General features: G+C 47.5%; 2 protein-coding genes across 3 annotated transcripts in view; both read right to left on the reverse strand.

Annotated features, from left to right (window-relative positions):
- Positions 1 to 11,224, reverse strand: part of USP4 (ubiquitin specific peptidase 4) — a 33,501-nt gene extending 22,277 nt beyond the window's left edge. For both annotated transcript variants that reach the window (XM_051811304.1, XM_051811303.1), the window contains exons 1-6: positions 11,078 to 11,224; positions 10,773 to 10,930; positions 10,427 to 10,557; positions 6,852 to 6,978; positions 5,610 to 5,755; positions 5,364 to 5,425 (exon numbers count right to left, since the gene is read on the reverse strand). In XM_051811304.1, the coding sequence (XP_051667264.1) occupies positions 5,364 to 5,425; positions 5,610 to 5,755; positions 6,852 to 6,978; positions 10,427 to 10,557; positions 10,773 to 10,930; positions 11,078 to 11,184 (731 nt within the window). In that variant the 5' untranslated portion in view covers positions 11,185 to 11,224. The remainder of the gene's footprint in view (positions 1 to 5,363; positions 5,426 to 5,609; positions 5,756 to 6,851; positions 6,979 to 10,426; positions 10,558 to 10,772; positions 10,931 to 11,077) is intronic.
- Positions 11,225 to 15,789: 4,565 nt separating this feature from the next.
- Positions 15,790 to 16,812, reverse strand: GPX1 (glutathione peroxidase 1). The gene is made up of 2 exons (XM_051811501.1): positions 16,543 to 16,812; positions 15,790 to 16,405 (listed from the first exon to the last, which is right to left on the reverse strand). Exons 1-2 carry the CDS (start codon positions 16,795 to 16,797, stop codon positions 16,055 to 16,057), a joined length of 606 nt encoding a protein of 201 aa, XP_051667461.1. The 5' UTR covers positions 16,798 to 16,812; the 3' UTR covers positions 15,790 to 16,054.
- Positions 16,813 to 19,361: the final 2,549 nt, after the last annotated feature.

Raw genomic sequence — 19,361 nt, forward strand, 5'->3', positions numbered from 1 at the left:
TCATGGCTCAGATGGTGCTAAAAGAACTATGTTGGAAAACCTCTGTGGGGCAAAAACTATGACAATGAACAAGCCATAATGGCCATGACGAGGCAGAACAGCTAGACAGCCTTCAAAGTTTGGAAATATAACAGCAGTAAATACCAGCAAAATAAACACAGAAGTAAGCAAGTTACAACAGGATCTTGCAGATGAAAACACCAAACTCAAACACCATCAAAACCTGAAATATGTTAGGGGAAAAAAAAACAAACACCAGCCAGCACAACCAGAAAGTACACTGGAAAGTATCCTAGAAAGAATGAGATCTACCAAAATAACTAAGGTAACCGTTTCTGGGACAATAAATGCCTTTCTGTCATTGCATGTTGGAGGTGGGACTTCTCAAGATTACCTGGACACAAAAATAAGTTCAATGAGAGAACCAAAGGGGTCTGGACTAAACAACAATTATCACACTCATGCTGGATGAGTTTCAAGGGTCAAGAATAAACTAATTTAGCTAACAACAGCATGTAAATCTGCTCAGACCACATTTTAAAAGTTTGAAGGAGTGAATTATCTAGAAGCAAAGAAGGGCAATCTAGAAAATGCTAAACTTGAAAACCCAGCATCTCCGCTTGACACGTTTGATCCCAGTGAGAGAACAGAAAAAGATGTTCAGAAAATAACATGAAGAAAATCTATTAGGGAAAAAAAGAAAAGGAGGGCAAGCTCTTAAGGGATTTCAACGTTTCAAGTAGAAGCACAGAGACAGTGCATAATCAAGAGTCACATGGCAACAGAACAGTCACAAGCACTTCAACAGTATCCCACACACACACAAAAAAGCTAAGAAATATGGGGGAGGATAAAAAAGGGATCAGAAAGCAAAGACAAGAGACAAGTCACAGAGTGGGAGAAGGTCTACCTACAAAGACATCAAGGGCCTCAAGCGAATTCCTGTTAGAAAATTGCAAAGGTTCATATAAGCAGTAAAAAAATAGAAGAGAGCCCAAAACAGCTCTTCAAGCAGGGAGACAAAAAACCAAATCAAATACACTTGGGAAGATAAAAAAATTCTAAGTACTCTTATATTTTACAGGTTATCTATCTGTAATATCTGAAGGATCTAGTAAGCACAGCTGCTCCCCCTTATTTCACAAGATGTTCACAAAGGGAGTCATGATTCCAGGTGAAGGGCATAGAAAGCAGCTGAGAAAAACATTTTTCTCTGAAAGCTTCCCATTTTAAGCCTGGGAAGCTACTGTCAATGACCCCACAGTACTGCAGGCTCTCAAGAAGACTGCCTCATTCACATAGAGGTGACAAAAGAAGTCCTGGATGCCAAGTATTTATCCCCAGTGCCCCATGTTTCACAGAAACATGAAGACTTTGACTGGTCAAAGGCATCTGCCCTCTCCACTGACATGTCTCACAGGATGTGACTTCTGCTCCCTTGGAAATGGAGGCCCCAAGACCTTGCTCTGCAGGAAAAGACAACTGTTATTTCTTCTTTGAAGTTTGTGACTTAGTACCTTCCCAAATGTTCTGGGCTATTCAGTGGGTTACCACTGAAACTACCCTCAGTTTGCTTAGTTTGCTCTTTGTATGCACAATAGCCACTGGACTGGACTGGAAGGTGCCAAGCTCCTGCAGCTTCCCTTTGACCACCACAATGTTTCTGACAGGGAGAAACACATTCATTTACATCTGATCAACAAAACCTATACAAGAGTAAACTATAGTAAAGAAAGACTTCATATAACCATGCAACAGTACAGGGCTTGAGAAAGTAACTTCACAGCTTTGAGGACAAGACTCCAAGGCACAACTGCTCAGTCAGTCTTCCTGCTTAAGCACAATTTAAGTCTCTCAAATTAAAACCTGTCTGAGCTAAAATACACCTAGAAAAAACTCCCACCACAGTTTCACAGTGGCCAGCACCAGCCAATCCAACAGAGCACAGATAAACTCTCCCAAGGATCAATACCCCTTACAGTCAGAAGAAATGTGCATTTCATGTGCAGCACAACTCCTGGCTTCATCATCTGGACATTGGTTTTTGCTCATCTCTGTCTGATGCCTGGAGAGTTCCTTCTTCAATTTTCATTTCTCATATCCCATAGAAGCCTTTAAGTGTTACAATCACCTTTTAAATTTCTCACCAGTATAATACTTTAACTACCAGCACAAAAACTCTTTGCTAATTCTTCAACAATTCTCTTGGCTCCTTCTGAAACCTCTCATAGTCTACTTTCCAAATTTCCTGACAACCTCACGGGACATGATCATTTCCACACACAGTTTTATTAGTGTGCATCAGAAGACTTTTTTGGTAACTGGCACACCAATTCAGGAGAATTGGCACTCCCAGGAGACTGAACCAGGACTGGAATCACATTCCTACAGAGTCCAACATGTATTTGGGGCTCATGTTCTTCACCCCATGTACACAACTTCATCTCACAATACTGATGCACACTGCTCCTGGCTGCAGGTAAAGACAGTTGGTTTATGTCTCGCTGCAAAACACGTCAAAACCCCACATAAATGACAAATGAGGAGAAATCTGGACAGTTGCAGCATAAAGAGGACAAGGTCAGATTAATCTAGTACAGAAACTGAAGCCATATGGTTGATAAGCAGAAAAACTGCTAAGCTGAACAGCTTGAAAAAAATACTGTAAAAGGAAAGAGAGGGATAGAAAAAGTGTTTCAATTGAGGGTTCCTTCAGAGCTTACAATAGAATTAGTCCTCCTCCTTTAAACTACCAATAATAAAATACTAATACTGTGACAAAGGGTTTTTGTCAGAGCGAGAAAAACTAGGATTTCCATTTAACTGACAATAAGAGATTTTAATTTAGGAAGTTCCTACATGCAAATGCCTCCTTAGCTTATGTTACACACTTAATGCTCCTCTGCAAGCTCGGCATCTGCTACAAACTCAAGCACTTCAAAGTCAGGGAATAAGGATCTGCACACATAATATTTAGCCCAGTGGTTGAAGGGGTCCTTTATAAATCACACAGTGTCAGGACACAGTGCCATCAGTCAATAGAAGAGGAAACAGCAGGAAAATTCTAGCTCCAATCAAAGAACCAAACTGTATTTTACTGCTGAATATTGCAAAGGGAGGCAGACAGTTAACGAGGCAGATGCTAAATACATATTCACTCCTGTTTTCAAATATACCACCTCATGGAAAAGATGCTATTTTTATAGATCTAACAATTTCTTGTTTGCTTTTGATAAGAAAATGATACCAAGGATAAAAAAAATGTGTGCTAAGGCTGAGCTGGAACTCTGCTAGCTCAGGATTTTATTTTGGAGTCTTGTAAGTAACAAAGAGTACCAAGTTCCACAGAGTCATTGATAGAGTCTCCCTTCAGAAACAAAGTATGCCCCCAGTTCTGAAATTCCTACAATGAGTATAATCAATTCTGTCTTCTGAAACCTACTTTAGTAGTAAAAATGGTTTCAAACTACAAGAAGAAATTATTTTTGTTCTTTAGGGAGCAGCAAACTAACAAACAGGAGTGGCCAAGCATAGGCCAAATATACCACCCAAGGACTGCTGTGGAGTTTAAGAGCGTTTTTCCTGTAAAATATCAGCCAGTTGATGGTTGGGGAAACACACAGAAGGCTGCCAAACATGTGGAAAAGCTACTTCCTCTGGCAGGGGCCAGTGCCTCTGACAAGCAGCAAATGGTGTTGAAAAATGCTCACTACACAGAACCCACCCACCCCACAGTCACCTTGCACACAAGTGCTGTGAGCAGTGACTGACAAGAATTCCCAGCTTTCCAGACCTTCTTTAGGCACACAGGCAATGATTCAGGGGCTCACCATTTCTCTACCAACACTCTGTTTGGTTTATGTCATCAAAACTCTAAATTTGGGGCAAACTCTCTCATAAGCTTCTAGCATTAAAGTGATGCAGCTCAAAGGAAGAATACCAAATACTGAAGTTCTCCATGGTGTTGACTAAACAGTATTTTCTCCAGATGAGAAACAGAACATTGAAGTTGTCAATGTTTGCCTGAGATAGGATTAAGCACAAGTACAAAAGAACAGGTAATCTTGTACATATGACATAGAACAATTCTTTCAGCCACCATTATCAGCATCAAGTCAAACACTTTCACAGGTTTCATGTTATAATAAGCAAATATTCATTTTTTTGCCATTGGAAAATATTAATCTGCATACCAATAACAATTTTCATTTACTTATCACTGGAGATTAAATCAAAGCCTTTACACAGCAGACTTGCTGTTGAAAAAGGACAATTCTGAAGCCTGGGAATGCTACAGGGCTTCTTTTTAGCTTTGCTTCATGTGGAAACAAAACATTATGATCTGGTCTTGCACAGCTGTCTCTCTAATACTGTCAACCAGTACTTGAGTAGGTACATGATATGAATGTTTAGTTGCTTTTCACGTGATACTCCTACAGAAAGTTCACTGTAATCCCATTGGAACTCTAGTGATTCATTTACCCAGTATGATCTCTCAAAAGTGTTGTTTCAAAATAGGTTTCACTGACCTACCTGATCCATTCTTCAAGTTTAACACTAGTGTTATCTTGACCTCAAATGAGATCACTTGGCAGCAAGTTCTGTAAGTTAACTGTATTGTACAGAAAAGCATCATCAGTATCAAGACTGATGGCTCCCAGGATGGGAACTGAGTAAGCCCATCAGACCAGGAAAAAACCTCAAATTCTGCTTTCTGTAGTAGGACTTGATACGAGCAGTTCCTTATCATTCCAAGCAACTTCCATTCTACACCATTCACTCTATACACACATTATTTCACCAAGTCCCCCTCCTACCCATCTCTTCCCTAAATCAGACAGCAGCAAGAGGATCTGTGTCATATTTACAGGCTTCTACAATTGCCTCTGGGGGCAGTGGGGTTGGTCAGCTACTTATCTACCCTTTTAAAGGGGGAACTCCCAGAACTCTGAGCATTCACTACTGGCAGCTTTGGAAATATACTCAAAGATCCTTTCTGTCCTACAACAGTAAAAGACAGATTGTTTCTCCATGCAGTCTGCAGAGGTAGCTTTTTAAGTAGACCAGTTCAATGCAAATAGCACTTTTGTCTTCTAAGCACTATAGAAACCCTAAGCTATTTAATCCTCACACAACCTACTGGAAACAGGCTTTCAAACAGAGCCATTTGCTAAGACAAGGGACCAGCAACGGAACCACTGAAGAATATTTATATTTGAGATTTTCTCTGCTTCAAAATAACCAAAGCAAAGCAAGCCACAACAGCCATTGATAACCAGGCTTCCACAGAGAACACGTGGTCACTAAAGCCTAGCAAACAAGCTGGACAACATAACAGAAGCCTTTAGAACATGCTTGCTTACTTTGCCAGGAAATGCTGTCCAGGCCACGTGCCATCTTCATTTTTCACTTCTATTAGAACCACCTGAAAGAGAGTGCAGGTAATAAAGGTAACTGCAAGTCTGTTACACATTTTGCAAAAGCATAAACAAATCACATTATCAATGTTTGCTCAAAGCACACAAAAGCAAGTTAAAAAAAAAAGTACATGAGACTGAAAAGAAAAAAAGAAAAAAAAAACAAAAAAAGAGAAAAGTTATGCCCCTTACCTGACCCTGATAGAGCCCTGCATCTTGCACTGTGCTATCCAGCTTGCTGAGCTGTTCATAGGTGTTACTCATATACCTGTTCCATAACCTGGTTTCCTTCTCAGCTGGGATATTAAATAGTTTTCTCATTTCTTTCTCGATGGTAGCTGTTCAGGAGGAAAAAAAAAAAACAACACCAAAATCCCTAAAACATGAGTGCTCTTGAAAAATAACAAAGGCAAACCAGACATTTTACATCATTGATCCTTCAAGTTCATTTGAGTAGAAAATGTATCGTGGAAGTTATAACTACTCATACAATCTGTCTAATATTAGGTCTGAAAGAATGAAAAACTTCTGGTTTACATCATGTATATGCCTGTCAAGCCTTCAAATCAATAAAGTGCAGAACACATTGAGAACTTTCTGCCCCAAGGACAACTTCTATGAAACAGTCAATATTTGACAACACAGGCTCAAGACAGGAGTGTTTTCAGTTACTCCTGTCAAGCCAAACTGAAAAAAGCATCTTTATGGACATAGAGGACAGCTGACAATTCTGCATTTTCACATGTGAAAAATATAGTAATGAGAGAGAGAGAGAAACCAAATTTCAGGACAAGAGAAGTGTAGAAAAAGCCAATAAGATGATGTCTAAAATACTCACACACTAGGGAGAAGGAATTGTAGAAGAATCAGAGAATCAACTGCTTTACATGAGTGACATGGATGTTTAAGGACATGTTAAGCCATGTGCTCCATAAGCTCTCAACCACAACTCCCTGTGTTGCACACAGAATCACTGTGGCTGGAAGAACCTAAGGAGGTTCCTAGTCCAACCACCCTAAGTCAGGGATCAACACTGAATTCAGACCAGGCTGCTTGGGGCTTATCCAATCAGGTGTTCAACATTCGCAAGGAGATCCCCACCCCTCTGGGCCCTGCTCACATGCCTTGCTGTCCTAATATGGAAAATGTTTTTATTATTTTCAGTTGGAATCTGTCCTGTTTCAATTTACAACTATTGCCTGTTGTGACTCAGTAAACAGCCTGACTCCAAGTTCTCAGTAACCTCTGCATAGGTGCTACGAGGTTCCCCCAAAGCCTTCTCTTCTCCAGGTCAAAGGCAGCTCCCTCAGCCTCTTCTCACACACCACATGCTCCAACCCTGTCCAGTTTAACAGCATCCTTCTTGCTCTGGGGGTACAAATCACCTCTTGAAGCTGTGCTCTGAGGCTGCCTCATCTACCAGAGAATACTCACCCACAGTATCTGCTTTGCTGAAGTGGCAGCTGACGACATTGTCGGGGTCGCTGCTCTTGCACAGCTTCAGCTCCAGGAGATAAACTTCAACCTTGTAGTGCTTCACAAACAGCCCATACTCCACCACCTGCAACACAGAACAGAGCAGCACGAAGCTGAAATCCTGGGCAGTCCTCTGTGGTACACTGCTCTAAACAATGCAAGCTTCTAAGAGTCCTGAGAGTCAAGCCATGAACTGAACACTGTCCTCAGTCCAGATTCAGTCACCTGTATCAGCTTGTTTGGGGGGTTTTTCTTTTGTTTTTAAAACACAGGAAATCCCAGTGCTTTCCTTCCACAGTGCAAAGTTCCCAAGGTCCCCCATCGCAGCTGAACTGATAGTGTCAGCTAATTATCCTTGAAAAACATTTGATCACACAGAGAATTCTAGAAAAAAAATTATCTTTTGCCTCCTGCCTTTGGCTAAGGTTTACATAGAGAAGGAAACAAGCCTGGAACACTTGGGCAAAATCTCTTCTATTAGAAGAGAGCAAGACAAAGCATCAATTGTTTTTCTGCATGGTACACAGAATCTGCCTCATTACTCTCTCCTTGCAAGAACAGAAAAAAGCCTTTGAAGTTGTTTTGATGACATTGCTTTACTTCAGAGTAGTTTTCAAATCAATTTTGCATTGGAGAGAATACTCCAGTAGGTGCATTTACCCATCCCAGGATATTCCAGCACATTTTTAGAAACGTTTTCTCTAAGACTGGAAACCACTTTTTACCTACACATCATAAGGCACACTGAGCCAGAAAGAAAAGCACATTCCAAGGGCCAGTTATGAGACAACTGCAACATAACAGGAGAAGAAAGTAAAAAAAAAACACACCTCACCCAACAATAACAAAGAAAAAGAAAACCCCACACCTCAATTATCTCCCAGGTTCTTGGCAGCTATAAAGCCTCTGAAATTGAGACCATATTTCATTGAACAAGCTGGTATAGTTTTTAAGAGTAACAGTGTTTGAGAGGCCTTTGGACAATGCCCTTAATTTGCATTAAGTTTCAGTCAGCCCTGAATTGGTCAGGCAGCAGGACTAGATGATTAAGTCCCTTCCAACAGAAATATTCCATTCTATTCATGTGACACCAGACTTGGTATGAGCTCCATCTTCAACATTTTACAGAAAAAAACTTCACCCAGCTTTGAAAGGAAACAAACAATTAAGTGAGAATTACACTAAATTGTGCTTCCCTCTTCTGAGCTTTTAGAGGGTTGTGTTAAATATGCAAGGTGCTTTAAATTAACAAACACATTTGGAAAGATCTTCAGTATTTTGCTGTTACAACAGAAAGAGAAACTAAAGCTCCCTGGTTCAACAGCTTCTTGATAGGCAGAGTAGACTTTTTTTAAGAAAGCAAAGGAACTAAATCACAAGTTCTCCATTTCTTTTTCAGAAGGAATTTCACTAAACATGACTTCCTGTTCTCCAGTATTACATAGTTAGGAACAAATAAAGAGCCATATTCAGAAATGGAAGAGTGCTTTCCAAGAAGTTCCTGTGTTCATTAGGATGAATGAAGGGTAAGAAGAGTCTCTAATCACCTGCAGATGCTTTTTAAACACTCTCTGAGCAGTCTGTTTGTTCTCTGAGCACAACAATTCAACAGCTGAGGAAGCACATTAAAACACTTTCTAGTGGGACTCTATAGAAGACTGATCAAAAATATGGTTTGAGACTATCAAAAGAAACCTGAATCACAAATAAATCTAATCTAAGCCTCCTGTACTTGTTTTTGATCATCAAACACAGAAATGGAAGAAATATCGCCTTGTAAAATCGAAGATGCCTGAAAATTACTTCCCAGATCCTACTTTTATGGTTATTTCAATGTATGAATTACAGTTGATCCAGCTTTAGGAAAAGGCTTAAAGCATTCAAGGACCACAAGTTTAAGTGCTTTACTTCCAGTGCTACCTGGAGAATACTGTAACCAGATCCTTCCCATGTTCTACTCAGGTGCAGCGCTGCAGCTCCTGTGTCCCACTGACCCACTCTGTATTTTGGTAAGAGGCTCTTACATCCCACAAACCCACTGTTCTGCTGCATTTCAGCATCTTTTTAGATATAAAAATCCACTTTGGTTACCAGGTTGACATTTAATAGAGACAGTCTCATAGCAAAACTTTAAAAACTGACTCTTAACTGGACCAGGATAACGTGGCATGTTCTGTCTGAACTCTACCCCTTGGTAATTACAGTGTTGAAAGTGGCATCTGATACCCCAAGAAAAGGAGGCTCATACAGTTAAGCCTGTCACACAGGTGTTTCCCCAGTAGCTCCCAAATCCCTTGTTAACTTCTAAATCATTCAGAAAAGGGAGTGTGCAATAACAGGACAGGCTTTGTGAAATCAATTAGCCAGTTTAGGAAGGAAAGCATCCCCACTGAGAGAGGCACTGATCAGTAACAGTTCCATTCTCCCTCTCAGTGCAGACTTGCTATTCCTCAAGAAGTTCTCTGTTTATCTAAACCCACATCTCCCTTATGTGCTGTAATTAATTCTTTCCCACTTCCCTGCTTCTTGTTTACAAGGGAGTTTTGTCTACTCAGCTGAGTGAACCGAGGGTCACCTGGTGATCATTTAGGGGTTCTGAAGATGTCAGATTTTCTCCTTACATACCATTTCTAGCCCACACTGATTGACAACATTCCACTACCACTGACCAGCACAAGCAGGCCTGCAAGAAAGGGATCATAGTTCCTTTCCAGTGCCACACTTTCCTGGGTCTTGCACACCTTGAAGCAACCCTTACTGTAACACAGTGCTACTTAAATGTAAGAGATACTAATTCTGTTCATGTACCAGTGCTATTTCACTTGGTGTAGAGATTAGTCTTTATGAATCCCCCAGACTGGCACTGCTCAATTCAGTCCCTGCAAAAACACAAGACTAAAATAAAACAAACAACCCCTTTTGCCCATAAACAAGAGTCTGACAGATTTCCAAAAAAGCAACTTACAAATTCCACCTTCTGGAACTCCGAACACATAAATTACTGCATTTGCCAGACAAAAGTGAGACTTACAGGACAAAATCACAAATATGTCTCAAGATTTTTGAATCACAGAATTTTGGAAGAGAAAACAAGAATCACCTTAAACTCCAGAGGAAGTTCCTAAGCCATCTGTACCAGAAGACAATTTATTCAAATGCCTCATTCTGTCCTGGAAGATCTACGGGCTTGACCAACAACCTGCATTTGTCAACAAAGCACAAACTATTCTATGCAACTTAAAAGCACTGCACCAGTCCAAACAATCATTATGTAAAAAGTTAACCAGGACAAGGTTCATGGTTCTCACCCCTGAATAATGTATCAACTGAGAACCCCGGAATATTCAGGCATTTAACTGCAATATAGGCAGGTCATTCATTCAGACAACAAGGCAAAAAGACCTCTTGTTATTATCTCCAAAGAGCTGCTGAGGATCCTGTCTTAGCTGATATCTACAAAATAAACCGTCTAAGTTTGAGGGAGAACAGAAAATGAAACCAGGACGAGGAGAACTCGATTCACCCGTACTTACTTTCCTCACAATAGGCTGCTGCCCGTCTATGCAGCCATACCACGATACTAGTTTGTTCCAGGCTTCAGTGGGCACCAACACGTAATCCAGCTCATCAATGAGGTGTTCTTTCAAACTCTGAGTTTCCGGATCTAAAAGGGAGACAGAGGGCAGAGCGTTCGGCATCAGACAGCACCTTTACATCCCCAGACCCACACACGCGCTGCCAGGGCAGGCAGAGCCCCGCCGGTCCCGCACGCACAGGGCGGTGCGGCCGTGTGCCCCCTCCGAACAGCCGGCTCCGAAAGCGAAAGCAGCGCAGGGAAGTTCCCCGGGCGAGCCCGAGGCGCGCTGCCCCAGCACTCACCGTCGAACAGGCCCGAGTTGTCGATGGGCCCCGGGAACAGGCCCGCGTTGTCCACGGGCCCCGGGAACAGGCTGGGATCGCCCGCGCCGAACATCTCCCAGTTGTCGAAGCCCACGTACTTCTTCCACTGCTTGAACCACCGGCTCTCCACCAGGTACCTGTAACGCACGGCCCCGCCCGGCGCGGCCGCTCAGCGGCGGCGCGGCCCGGCCCGCAGGCCCCGCCGCCCGCAGGGGAGGGGGACGGGAGAAGGGGACCGGGAGGGAGGGAGAGAGGGAGAGGAGGGGAGGCCCGTCCGCGCTCACCAGGACTCTCCGGGCCGGAGGGCCGTGGCCAGGAGCGGCCCCAGCTCCGCCCGCTGCGCCGCCGGGTCCGGCCGGGCCCGCTCCGCGCCGCCCGCGGCCGCCGCCATGTCCGTGCGCGAGACCCGGCGCGGGCGGAGGTCGGGGCGCGCGCGCACGCACTCGCGGACACGAGCGTGGGGAAGGGGGAGGGACGGGACCCGCCCCGCCCGCGCGCGCCCTGTGACGAAAGGGCTGGGCGGGGCCGCGCGCGCCGTGGCGGCGGCCGCCATGTTGGGGCGGTACCGTGAGGGGCCCGCGGGGGGTGCGGGAGCCGCCGCCATGAGCGTCCAACCCGGGCCGGGAGCCGGGGGCGCTGCGGGACTCAGCCCGCGGGGAGGGGTCTCGTTACCGGGGCAGCCTCTTCAAGTGCTTCAAATAAAGACACACCTGCCAACACTCTGTTCCCTTCTGTCTCTGCAGCAGCACCAACCCAGTGAAAGGGGTTGTTATCACTGTTAAATATTTTTGCTTAGCTTGCCCGAGAAACTTGCCAGTCTCACTGTTGAGTGAATTCTTTGTTTCACCATCATTCGCCAGACCTGCTGCCAGCCCGCTGCTCTGGGCTCCAGACACCTTGTGCTTTACTTTCTCACCAAGAGTCTTCTCCCTGAGCTATGGCTCAGTGTTTTCCACAGGCTTTGAAGATTAAACCCCGTTCTTCATAAATATTTTATTCTTCTCTCTCCCAGGGCGGCCTCTGCGAAAGCAGGTGGCAGAAACACTTTGGTTGGACTGTGGCTCCACTTCCTCTCGTCCTTCAGGGAGCACAGTGGTCAGGGGATAGATTGGGGAAAGGGACTTCAAATCGTTATGGTAGCAAACAGGAGATTTTGAAAGTGTCTCAGGAGAAAACTTCAGGCATTTTTCCCTCAAGTAGCCCATCCTGTGCTGTTCGGGGAGCCTGTCCTTGAGAAGTGGGAGAATTGGGAATGACAGTTCAGACTTTGAAACGTGCCTTAAACGGATACCCCAAAGAAATCCATTCACCTTATGGAAAAAAAAAAAAAAAAGAGGCAGGGGTGATGTGCTGAGGCTGTGACTGCCTGCACCGGGAGAGTTCTGGTAGCACCATAGGCTGGTGGGCTCTGCCTCCTGCCAGCAAGCTGGGCAGTGCTGCAGCTGTGGGGTAACACGATAAAGGGTTCTTATCTTTCTGAGGGCAAGTCAGTTTACTTAACACTGAAAAGGCCATTTTCTCCTTCCAGTAAGTGTTAAGTGTTACTTATTCCAGTTTTCCTCAAAGGACCGGCCCCTTTGGGCTCTAACACACCCTGTTATGGCAAGGGTGGGTGTGTTTTTAGAATGAGTCAGCTATTCTGAGATAGTGCTTACATGGCTGACCTCACTGCTAATGAATTACCTGCTCCTCACAGAAAGTGTGGTAAACAATTAAATGCTTTCATTCAGACTTTTCTGATTCAGAACAAGGAAATTATATTGTTACAGTTTCACTGTAGAGAGGAGTGTCTCCATTCTCCTCAAGCACTTTCAGCCATTTGACTTCCTGCTCTTGCCTCCAGCTGAACCCGATGGCTGCAAGAGTGGCACTGACAGGAGCAAAGCCCTCTCAAGTGCCACACAACTGGAAGCAGGTGTTTCCTACCTGCCTTACAATGGCAATGATCAAACACGGTGACTGAAAGCTGTCTTAAAAGTGACTGGGTGCAACAAAGCTCAGCAGGAGGAGAAAGGGATTCTAAATAGCTGAAAGAACCTTGAACAGGCTGAGTAAGGATGGTCTCAGACTCCAGCATTCCTGTTCAGAAGACACTTCTGAACACCACATCTCACCAGCCAAGATTTCAGGAGATGGGACAGGGTTTGGTGGGCAGAACACTAGGGAATGTGGGAGAGAGAGGTGGGGAGCGGAAGGATAATTTTCCTTGGAACTAGTTAACACCTGACAGCTTCAAATATCTGAACTTTAGTTTAAAGATTTAAGAAGTTGGTGGCAACCACCAGCAGCTAAAGGGGGGAGGGAATCATTTGGAGGGGAGAGGAGAGGGGGCAAACACTTTCTAGAAAGGAGAGAATATATGGAACTCGCATGGGTAGAGGAATGGAAAAGCAGGGGAATACTGGCAGAGGGATTAGCTGCTTGCAATAAAAGTGTAGAAGGAGCGAAAAATAGTGTAGGAGTATAGATTTGACAGATGGGAGATGCTGAAAGGACAACATCCTCAAGCCAGGGAAGCACCCAAGTGTGCTAAGGTAGTGTTTATTTTAAGGTTTCCCTCTGAGTCAGTCTGTTTCTCTCTGAAATTACAGAAATTACAGAAATAGAACTGGGCTGGTTTATAATCCCTGTGGAATCGCCTGGGATTATTCATTTCTCCCCTCAGCACAGAGCTGCTCCCTGTAGTGAAACATCTTCATCCCCTCTGGTCACGACACCAACCAAGGTTTGGATGTGAGATCCTGTGTGTGGGCCGTGCTCAGCTGCCCCTGTCACTGCCAGAGGGCTCCAGCCCGTGCCCTTTGCACCACAGCCCACTGGAGCCCAGAGCCAGCTATTCCAGGGAATGTGAAACATGCCAGGGAATAACAAGGCTGGGTGGCTTTCATCCACACTGCAGAGTTCCTGCTGGTGTGCTTACACTGGGAAGGTTCATTTTCCTGCTAGCATGGCTGATTTTCGTCCTGGAATCACGTCACTGTGCTGCTGCTGGCATGGCTGGATCTGTTCTGGAGCTGTTGCTTTGTTTTTCTGCTCTCACAGCCCCTGCAGCCGGAAGGTAAATAAATCCCTTGGCCTGAATAAGCACAGTGTAAAGTGCCTTTCTGACCAGCAGGGTCGGCCAGAGGCCCTTTTTGGCAGGATGGAACAGCAGCAGGTGTTGGGGTGTGCTCCCTGTGGCAGTGGGGCTCAGTCAGAGCCTGGTGAGGAACTGGCAGAGCAAAGGAGGCCCCACTCAAATGGCTCGAGTTTGGTGAGTCAGGACTGAGGAAGTGCCACAGCTCACGTTGAGAAAGATTTTTCAGTGCCGTGAGCTCCTGCTGAGAGCCCCTGGGCTCTTCACATATTTCAACATCCTGCATTAGTGAGGGAAGTGAACTTAACTGAAAAAATAATCCCCTAAACCATATATCATCTGCTCTAAAGCAGAAATAGCTGCTGAAAACATCCTGTTGTTTTCTACGAAGCTGCACTGGAAGTTAAGAAATAGCCCGGTGAGGATTGTGCAATCTGAATTCAAAGCTCAATGACTCAGGGGTACAGAGTGGTGCCAACTGGAGGATCTGCCCCAGTCTCTCCTCAGCCTCGAGAGAGCCTTGGATGTAGGTACAGTAACAAAGCAGCTGGTGAATTTGTGAAGTGAGAAGCTACAAACAGGAAAAAAAACCCCAAACCCTCAAATCTCAAATGTTTTTATTATGAAAACTAATGCTTGAAAGTGTTACACCTTCCCTTTGAGAGCCCAAGTTTCTAGTCTGGGTTAGGACTCCTCAGTCCCACACCAAGTTTATAATCAGTGCTATGAGGCCTTGTGAGGAGTGGCTTGTAATGAAAATGTGCTCACAGAGCCATTTAAGGAGTGAAAATGTCCCTGCAGAAGGACCTGAGCCACTGGGCAGAAGGACAGCCAGTAAAATTTGGCACAGGCTCACAGTTTTTCAGGGAAAACCAATCCTAATTCCAGCCATTCAGCAGCAGTCTATAAAACTGGGATTGCTGTGCAGGGACAACATGCAGAATTATTATTGAATCATAGAATCATTAAGGTTGGAAAATACCTCTAAGATTATCGAGTCCAGTTGTAGCAACTCCATTAAATACTTTGTCAGCTTAGTGGTTGCCAGAAGTCAAAAAAGTGTTAGGGAAGGAGTAAGAAAAGAGAAAATATTTCGTGAACCCTGACAGACCTGCACTTGGAGTGTCACATGCATTTCCCATGCCCAAAGGGCAACAAGGACACTCCAAGGCGAGGCACAGTTCCATGGGAGAAGTGGCTGAATGGGCTGGTATTGTACTGGGAACAGGACAGAACTGGTTATTTGTGTGATTCCTGCACTGCAAGGTGTTGGGGATGCACAAAGGGGATTTAGGTTTCACGTAGGGCTGAGCTAGTATGTAGGGATCCATGCTGAGCTACCAGCAGTGCAAAAGGCCATAGAGCCAGGAGACACTAAGGCAGTGAGGGTGCAGTGGCTCTGGGACAAGGGGAGGTGCAGCAACAACAGCAGGTGCTGCTCCTGTTCTAGGTGCACCCGCTAACAGAGGGCAGATAATGAGATGGGCCTTGGCCAACAGGCTCTTCTTACCCCAGCCCAGGCTGCAGGATCACTCATCTCCCTGCCCCAACAGTTATCAACGTGTTGCAGCCTGTCGCTGGTAGCTACGCTGGGAACTTGTCAGTGTAAAATCACCCCCTGGCCATGTGCCAGCATGTTCCCTCTGCAGGGAAGCTCTGAGGGAGGTCCAGTAAGCAGTGGGGTGAAGTCTGTCTGTTCCATGCCACCCTCCCGCTCTGCCAGGCTCGCTACACAGGGGGCAGACTCTGGTTCACAGCTTGCAGAGTTCATGAAGGTTGTTTGCCCGTCACGCTGCCCTCAGCCTGACTGCACCACCACACTCGAGTGCTCTGAGTCTGTGAGCACCCATGCAGGCTGATGAACAGCTAATGCACCCACCACGTTTCACCCCATTCACCCAGATTTATCAAGCCACAGCCTTAAAGGAAGTACACATTTTTTTATTCAGAGAATCACAGTAAGGTACTGCGATTCACAGCTGCTTGCCCTGGCTTCGCTTCCCAAACATTCCCGTGCAACTTTTGAAAACATCAGGTACACTTCAAGGATTTGGAAGATGCGCCATCATAAGCAAAACCTGCACGAGACATTGGGATTTCTGCCAGAGCAGCAGCTCCCTGCGAGAAAAATAAGAAGGTGCACAGTGAGGGGAGCGGGGAGCGAGGGGAATGGGCAGAGGACTTTCTAGGGAGCCTTCTGCAGAAGCAACTCGATGTCGTCCTGGATCTTGATGGTTTCGAAACGCCGGCTGTAGCGTTTGAAGGGCACCCCGTCGGGGCCGATGAGGAACTTCTCGAAGTTCCAGGCGATGTCGTTGCGGCAGACCGGGGACCAGATGATGTACTGCGGGTTGGTCATCAGCGAGGAGGGGTCGTCGTGCGGGAAGGGCAGCGCCTCTTTCAGGAACGTGAAGAGCGGGTGCGCGTCCTTCCCGTTCACCTCGCACTTCTCGAACACGATGAAATTGGGCTTGAACCCGTTGCCAGGACGAACGTGCTCCAGCATGGGCAGGATCTCATCGTTGGTGCCATTTTCCTGGGGAAAACAAAAACAAGCCCGCCCCGCGCAAAGCCCGTGAGAGCCCGCATGGGGCGAGTGGCTCCTCCCCGCTCCCCGGTCCCGCTCCCCGGCCCCGCTCCCCGGCCCCGCTCCCGGCCCCGCTCCCGCCGTACCTGGTGGCCGAACTGGTTGCAGGGGAAGCCGAGCACCTGGAGCCCGCGGGGCCCGTAGCGCTCCTGCAGCTCGTTGAGCTGCAGGTAGTCGCGGGTGGTGGTGCCTCAGAGCGACGCCACGTTCACCACCAGCAGCACCTTCCCCCGCAGCGAGCCCAGCGACAGCGGCTCCGCCGCGCCGAGCGGCCGCGCCGCCAGCCCCGCCAGCCCCGCCGCCAGCCCCGCTGCTCGCCCGCCCGCGCCCGCCGCCGCCATGGTCCGCACTGAGCTCCCGCCGCCGCGATCGGCCTGCCCCGAACCACCGGGACCCGCCTCCGCCACCGCCCCGAGCCGCCGGGACCCGCCTCCGCCACCGCCCCGAGCCGCCGGGACCCGCCTCCGCCACCACCCTGAACTGCCGGCACAGCCCTGCCGAGCCCTGCCCCGCCCGCGGCATCGGCGCCCGATGGAGGAGTCCCGGGGAGAATCGGGCCCCAGGCGTGTCGGCTCTGAGAGGCTCGGCGGGTCTCTGAGCGGTGGAAGGCACGGAGCGGGGCGGTTTGTTACATCCGCGGGTAGTGGATGTAGCATCCACAGGGAAGTGTCGCAGCTCCTCGGGAACGCTGTGGAAAAAAGCAGCAAAACGCAAATTGGTCAGGGAGAGTGGTCAAACGTTGGAATGGGCTGCCCAGGGAGGTGGTGGATTCACCGTCCCTGGAGGTATTTAAGAAGAGACTGGATGTGGCACTTAGTGCCGTGGTCTAGGAAGCAAGGTGGTGTTAAGTGAAAGGTTGGACTTGATGATTTCAGAGGTCTTTTCCAACCTAGCTGATTCTGTGATTCTGTGATCCCAGGAGCTCCAGCCTTTGTGGTGACAGCGCAGCACCAGGGCTGCAGCATCCTCCGAGGGCACTGCTGCTACTGAGAGTGGCTTCAGGGAGAGGAACACCTTCAGTTTGTGTCCAAGAGGGGCCATAAATTCCCTTCTAGTATCCTTCTATAGTTTTTCCACTTCTTTGAGGCTGGTAAAGCGTACATACATAGGGCCATAAGACTGCTCTTTTTTCCCATGGATTCAAGGCAGCCCTAAGTGAACTAGGCTGTGCCCACACCAGGCAATGTGGCCCAGCCCCTCCTCCACGGGTCTTTGTGAAACACTGCCCTCCTCCAGAGCACCTCATGGAGGGGCAGGTCCGGGGTCAGGCCTCGAGGCCATGTCCATGGGTTGGACCAACAGGGACCGTGGGGAAGCACAGCTTGGCAGGGACAAAGAGCCAGGGCCTCAGCTCCAGCGCAGCTCCCAGGGGGAAGCAGGGAGCCCCTGCTGAGGCTCCTGCCAGCATCTGTGCCAAGTGAGCTCCGTTCACAACAGCCCAAGGTCAGACAGCTGCTTATCAGCCCTGGCTCCCAGCCAAGGCAGCCTGGGCCCCGCATGGGGGATGCACTCAGGCCCCCCCCCGTGCTGTCTGCCTCTTTCATGCTTGGGAGCGGGGACTTGTCACAAAATGCCAGCTGTCACTAACGGGCACCACACAATGCTCTGTCTCTGGTCTGGGTGCCCAGGTGACTGCAGGGTCTGGGGGTTTTGCTTTAAGCCACTTCTGGCACCTGCCCTCACAATTGGGAGCTGGAATAGTTCCACTTCCTGGTTGTGGCAAGTTCTGGGGACTTGCCCGATTGTCTTGCATCTTTGGGGACCTGCAGTGTGTTGCAGCAGCAATGGCATGAGCCATGACAAGTGTCCTGAGAGAGATCAGAGCTGGAAAAACGGCTGATGGATGAGCAGAAACACATGACTTCTTGAGTAAATTGATGGTTACAGTCTGCACAGACTCCTCCTCACCTGCCCCCCTGGGCACGGCAAGCCAGGGTTCCTGAAGAAGAGGAATTGCCCTTCGGGGTGACCTCTAGGGCAGGGCCACAGAGGCATCTCTGCTGCCACTTTTGACACTTGCTCAGACTGGCACCTTCAGTCCTGTCTGGACTTGAGGAGTTCATCTGAAGTAGGGAGTTTACTGCTGGGGCCCTGCCCTTTTCAGAGAAGTGCAGGTTAGGGCTTTCCTGTCCTTGATGAGCGAGTTTAAGGACACAGAATGAGCTGAACTTCCTTTTTGGCTCAGGGTGATGGCCTGTGCCTGGACACATTCTGTGGAGCCAGCTGAACTTGGAGCCAGAGGAGTGCCAGAAGCTCCCGAGGGACTAGATGGGCTCAAGGGACACCTTTTGAGGTGTGTGACAAGTGACAGTTGTCCTACAAGGTCAGAAAACTGCTGTTTAACAGCAGTGAGGAATCACAAAGGCCACAAAACCACACCTTCTGGCCTCCTGCTTACACCATCTCCCCAGTTCAGGCGATGAACTCCCTCCCCTGCTCAGGGGGCTGGCACTCCCAGCTTTTCCCTTGCCCCTTGCCAGCCTGGATCACTCTGCACAAGTGCCAAGCTCTCATTTCCCAGGTCAGGTCTGGCTGTCTGTCTCCTCAGCTCGGTTTCATCCAGAAAAAACGTGGCTTCCAGAGGTGACAGATGTGGCAGGAACCAAAAGGGAGCCAGGCTGCCAGCCCTCGAAGGCAGGAAGGCTGAGGAATCAGGTGGTGTTGGAGGTCAGCAAGAGCTTAAAATTGGGATAACAGTCACTGCTGGGTGGAAGTACATCCACAGATACACAGCTGGCTCTGAGGAGCAGGCCTGACTCCAGGCCCCTGAAGAGCTGCTCTGTAACTGTGACCACAGCAAATTGCAACCCTCTTGCCCTGCAAGACTGAAAAGCCCCGGTTTTGTTCAACTGCAACACCTCCCCAAAAAAGGGAACTGCAAGTGAGTAACTAAACTTGTCAGCAG

The sequence above is a fragment of the Manacus candei genome, unplaced genomic scaffold (assembly GCF_025592945.1).
Source record: "Manacus candei isolate 608988 ecotype Guabito, Panama unplaced genomic scaffold, ASM2559294v1 h1tg000082l, whole genome shotgun sequence".
Taxonomy (NCBI): Eukaryota; Metazoa; Chordata; class Aves; order Passeriformes; family Pipridae; genus Manacus; species Manacus candei.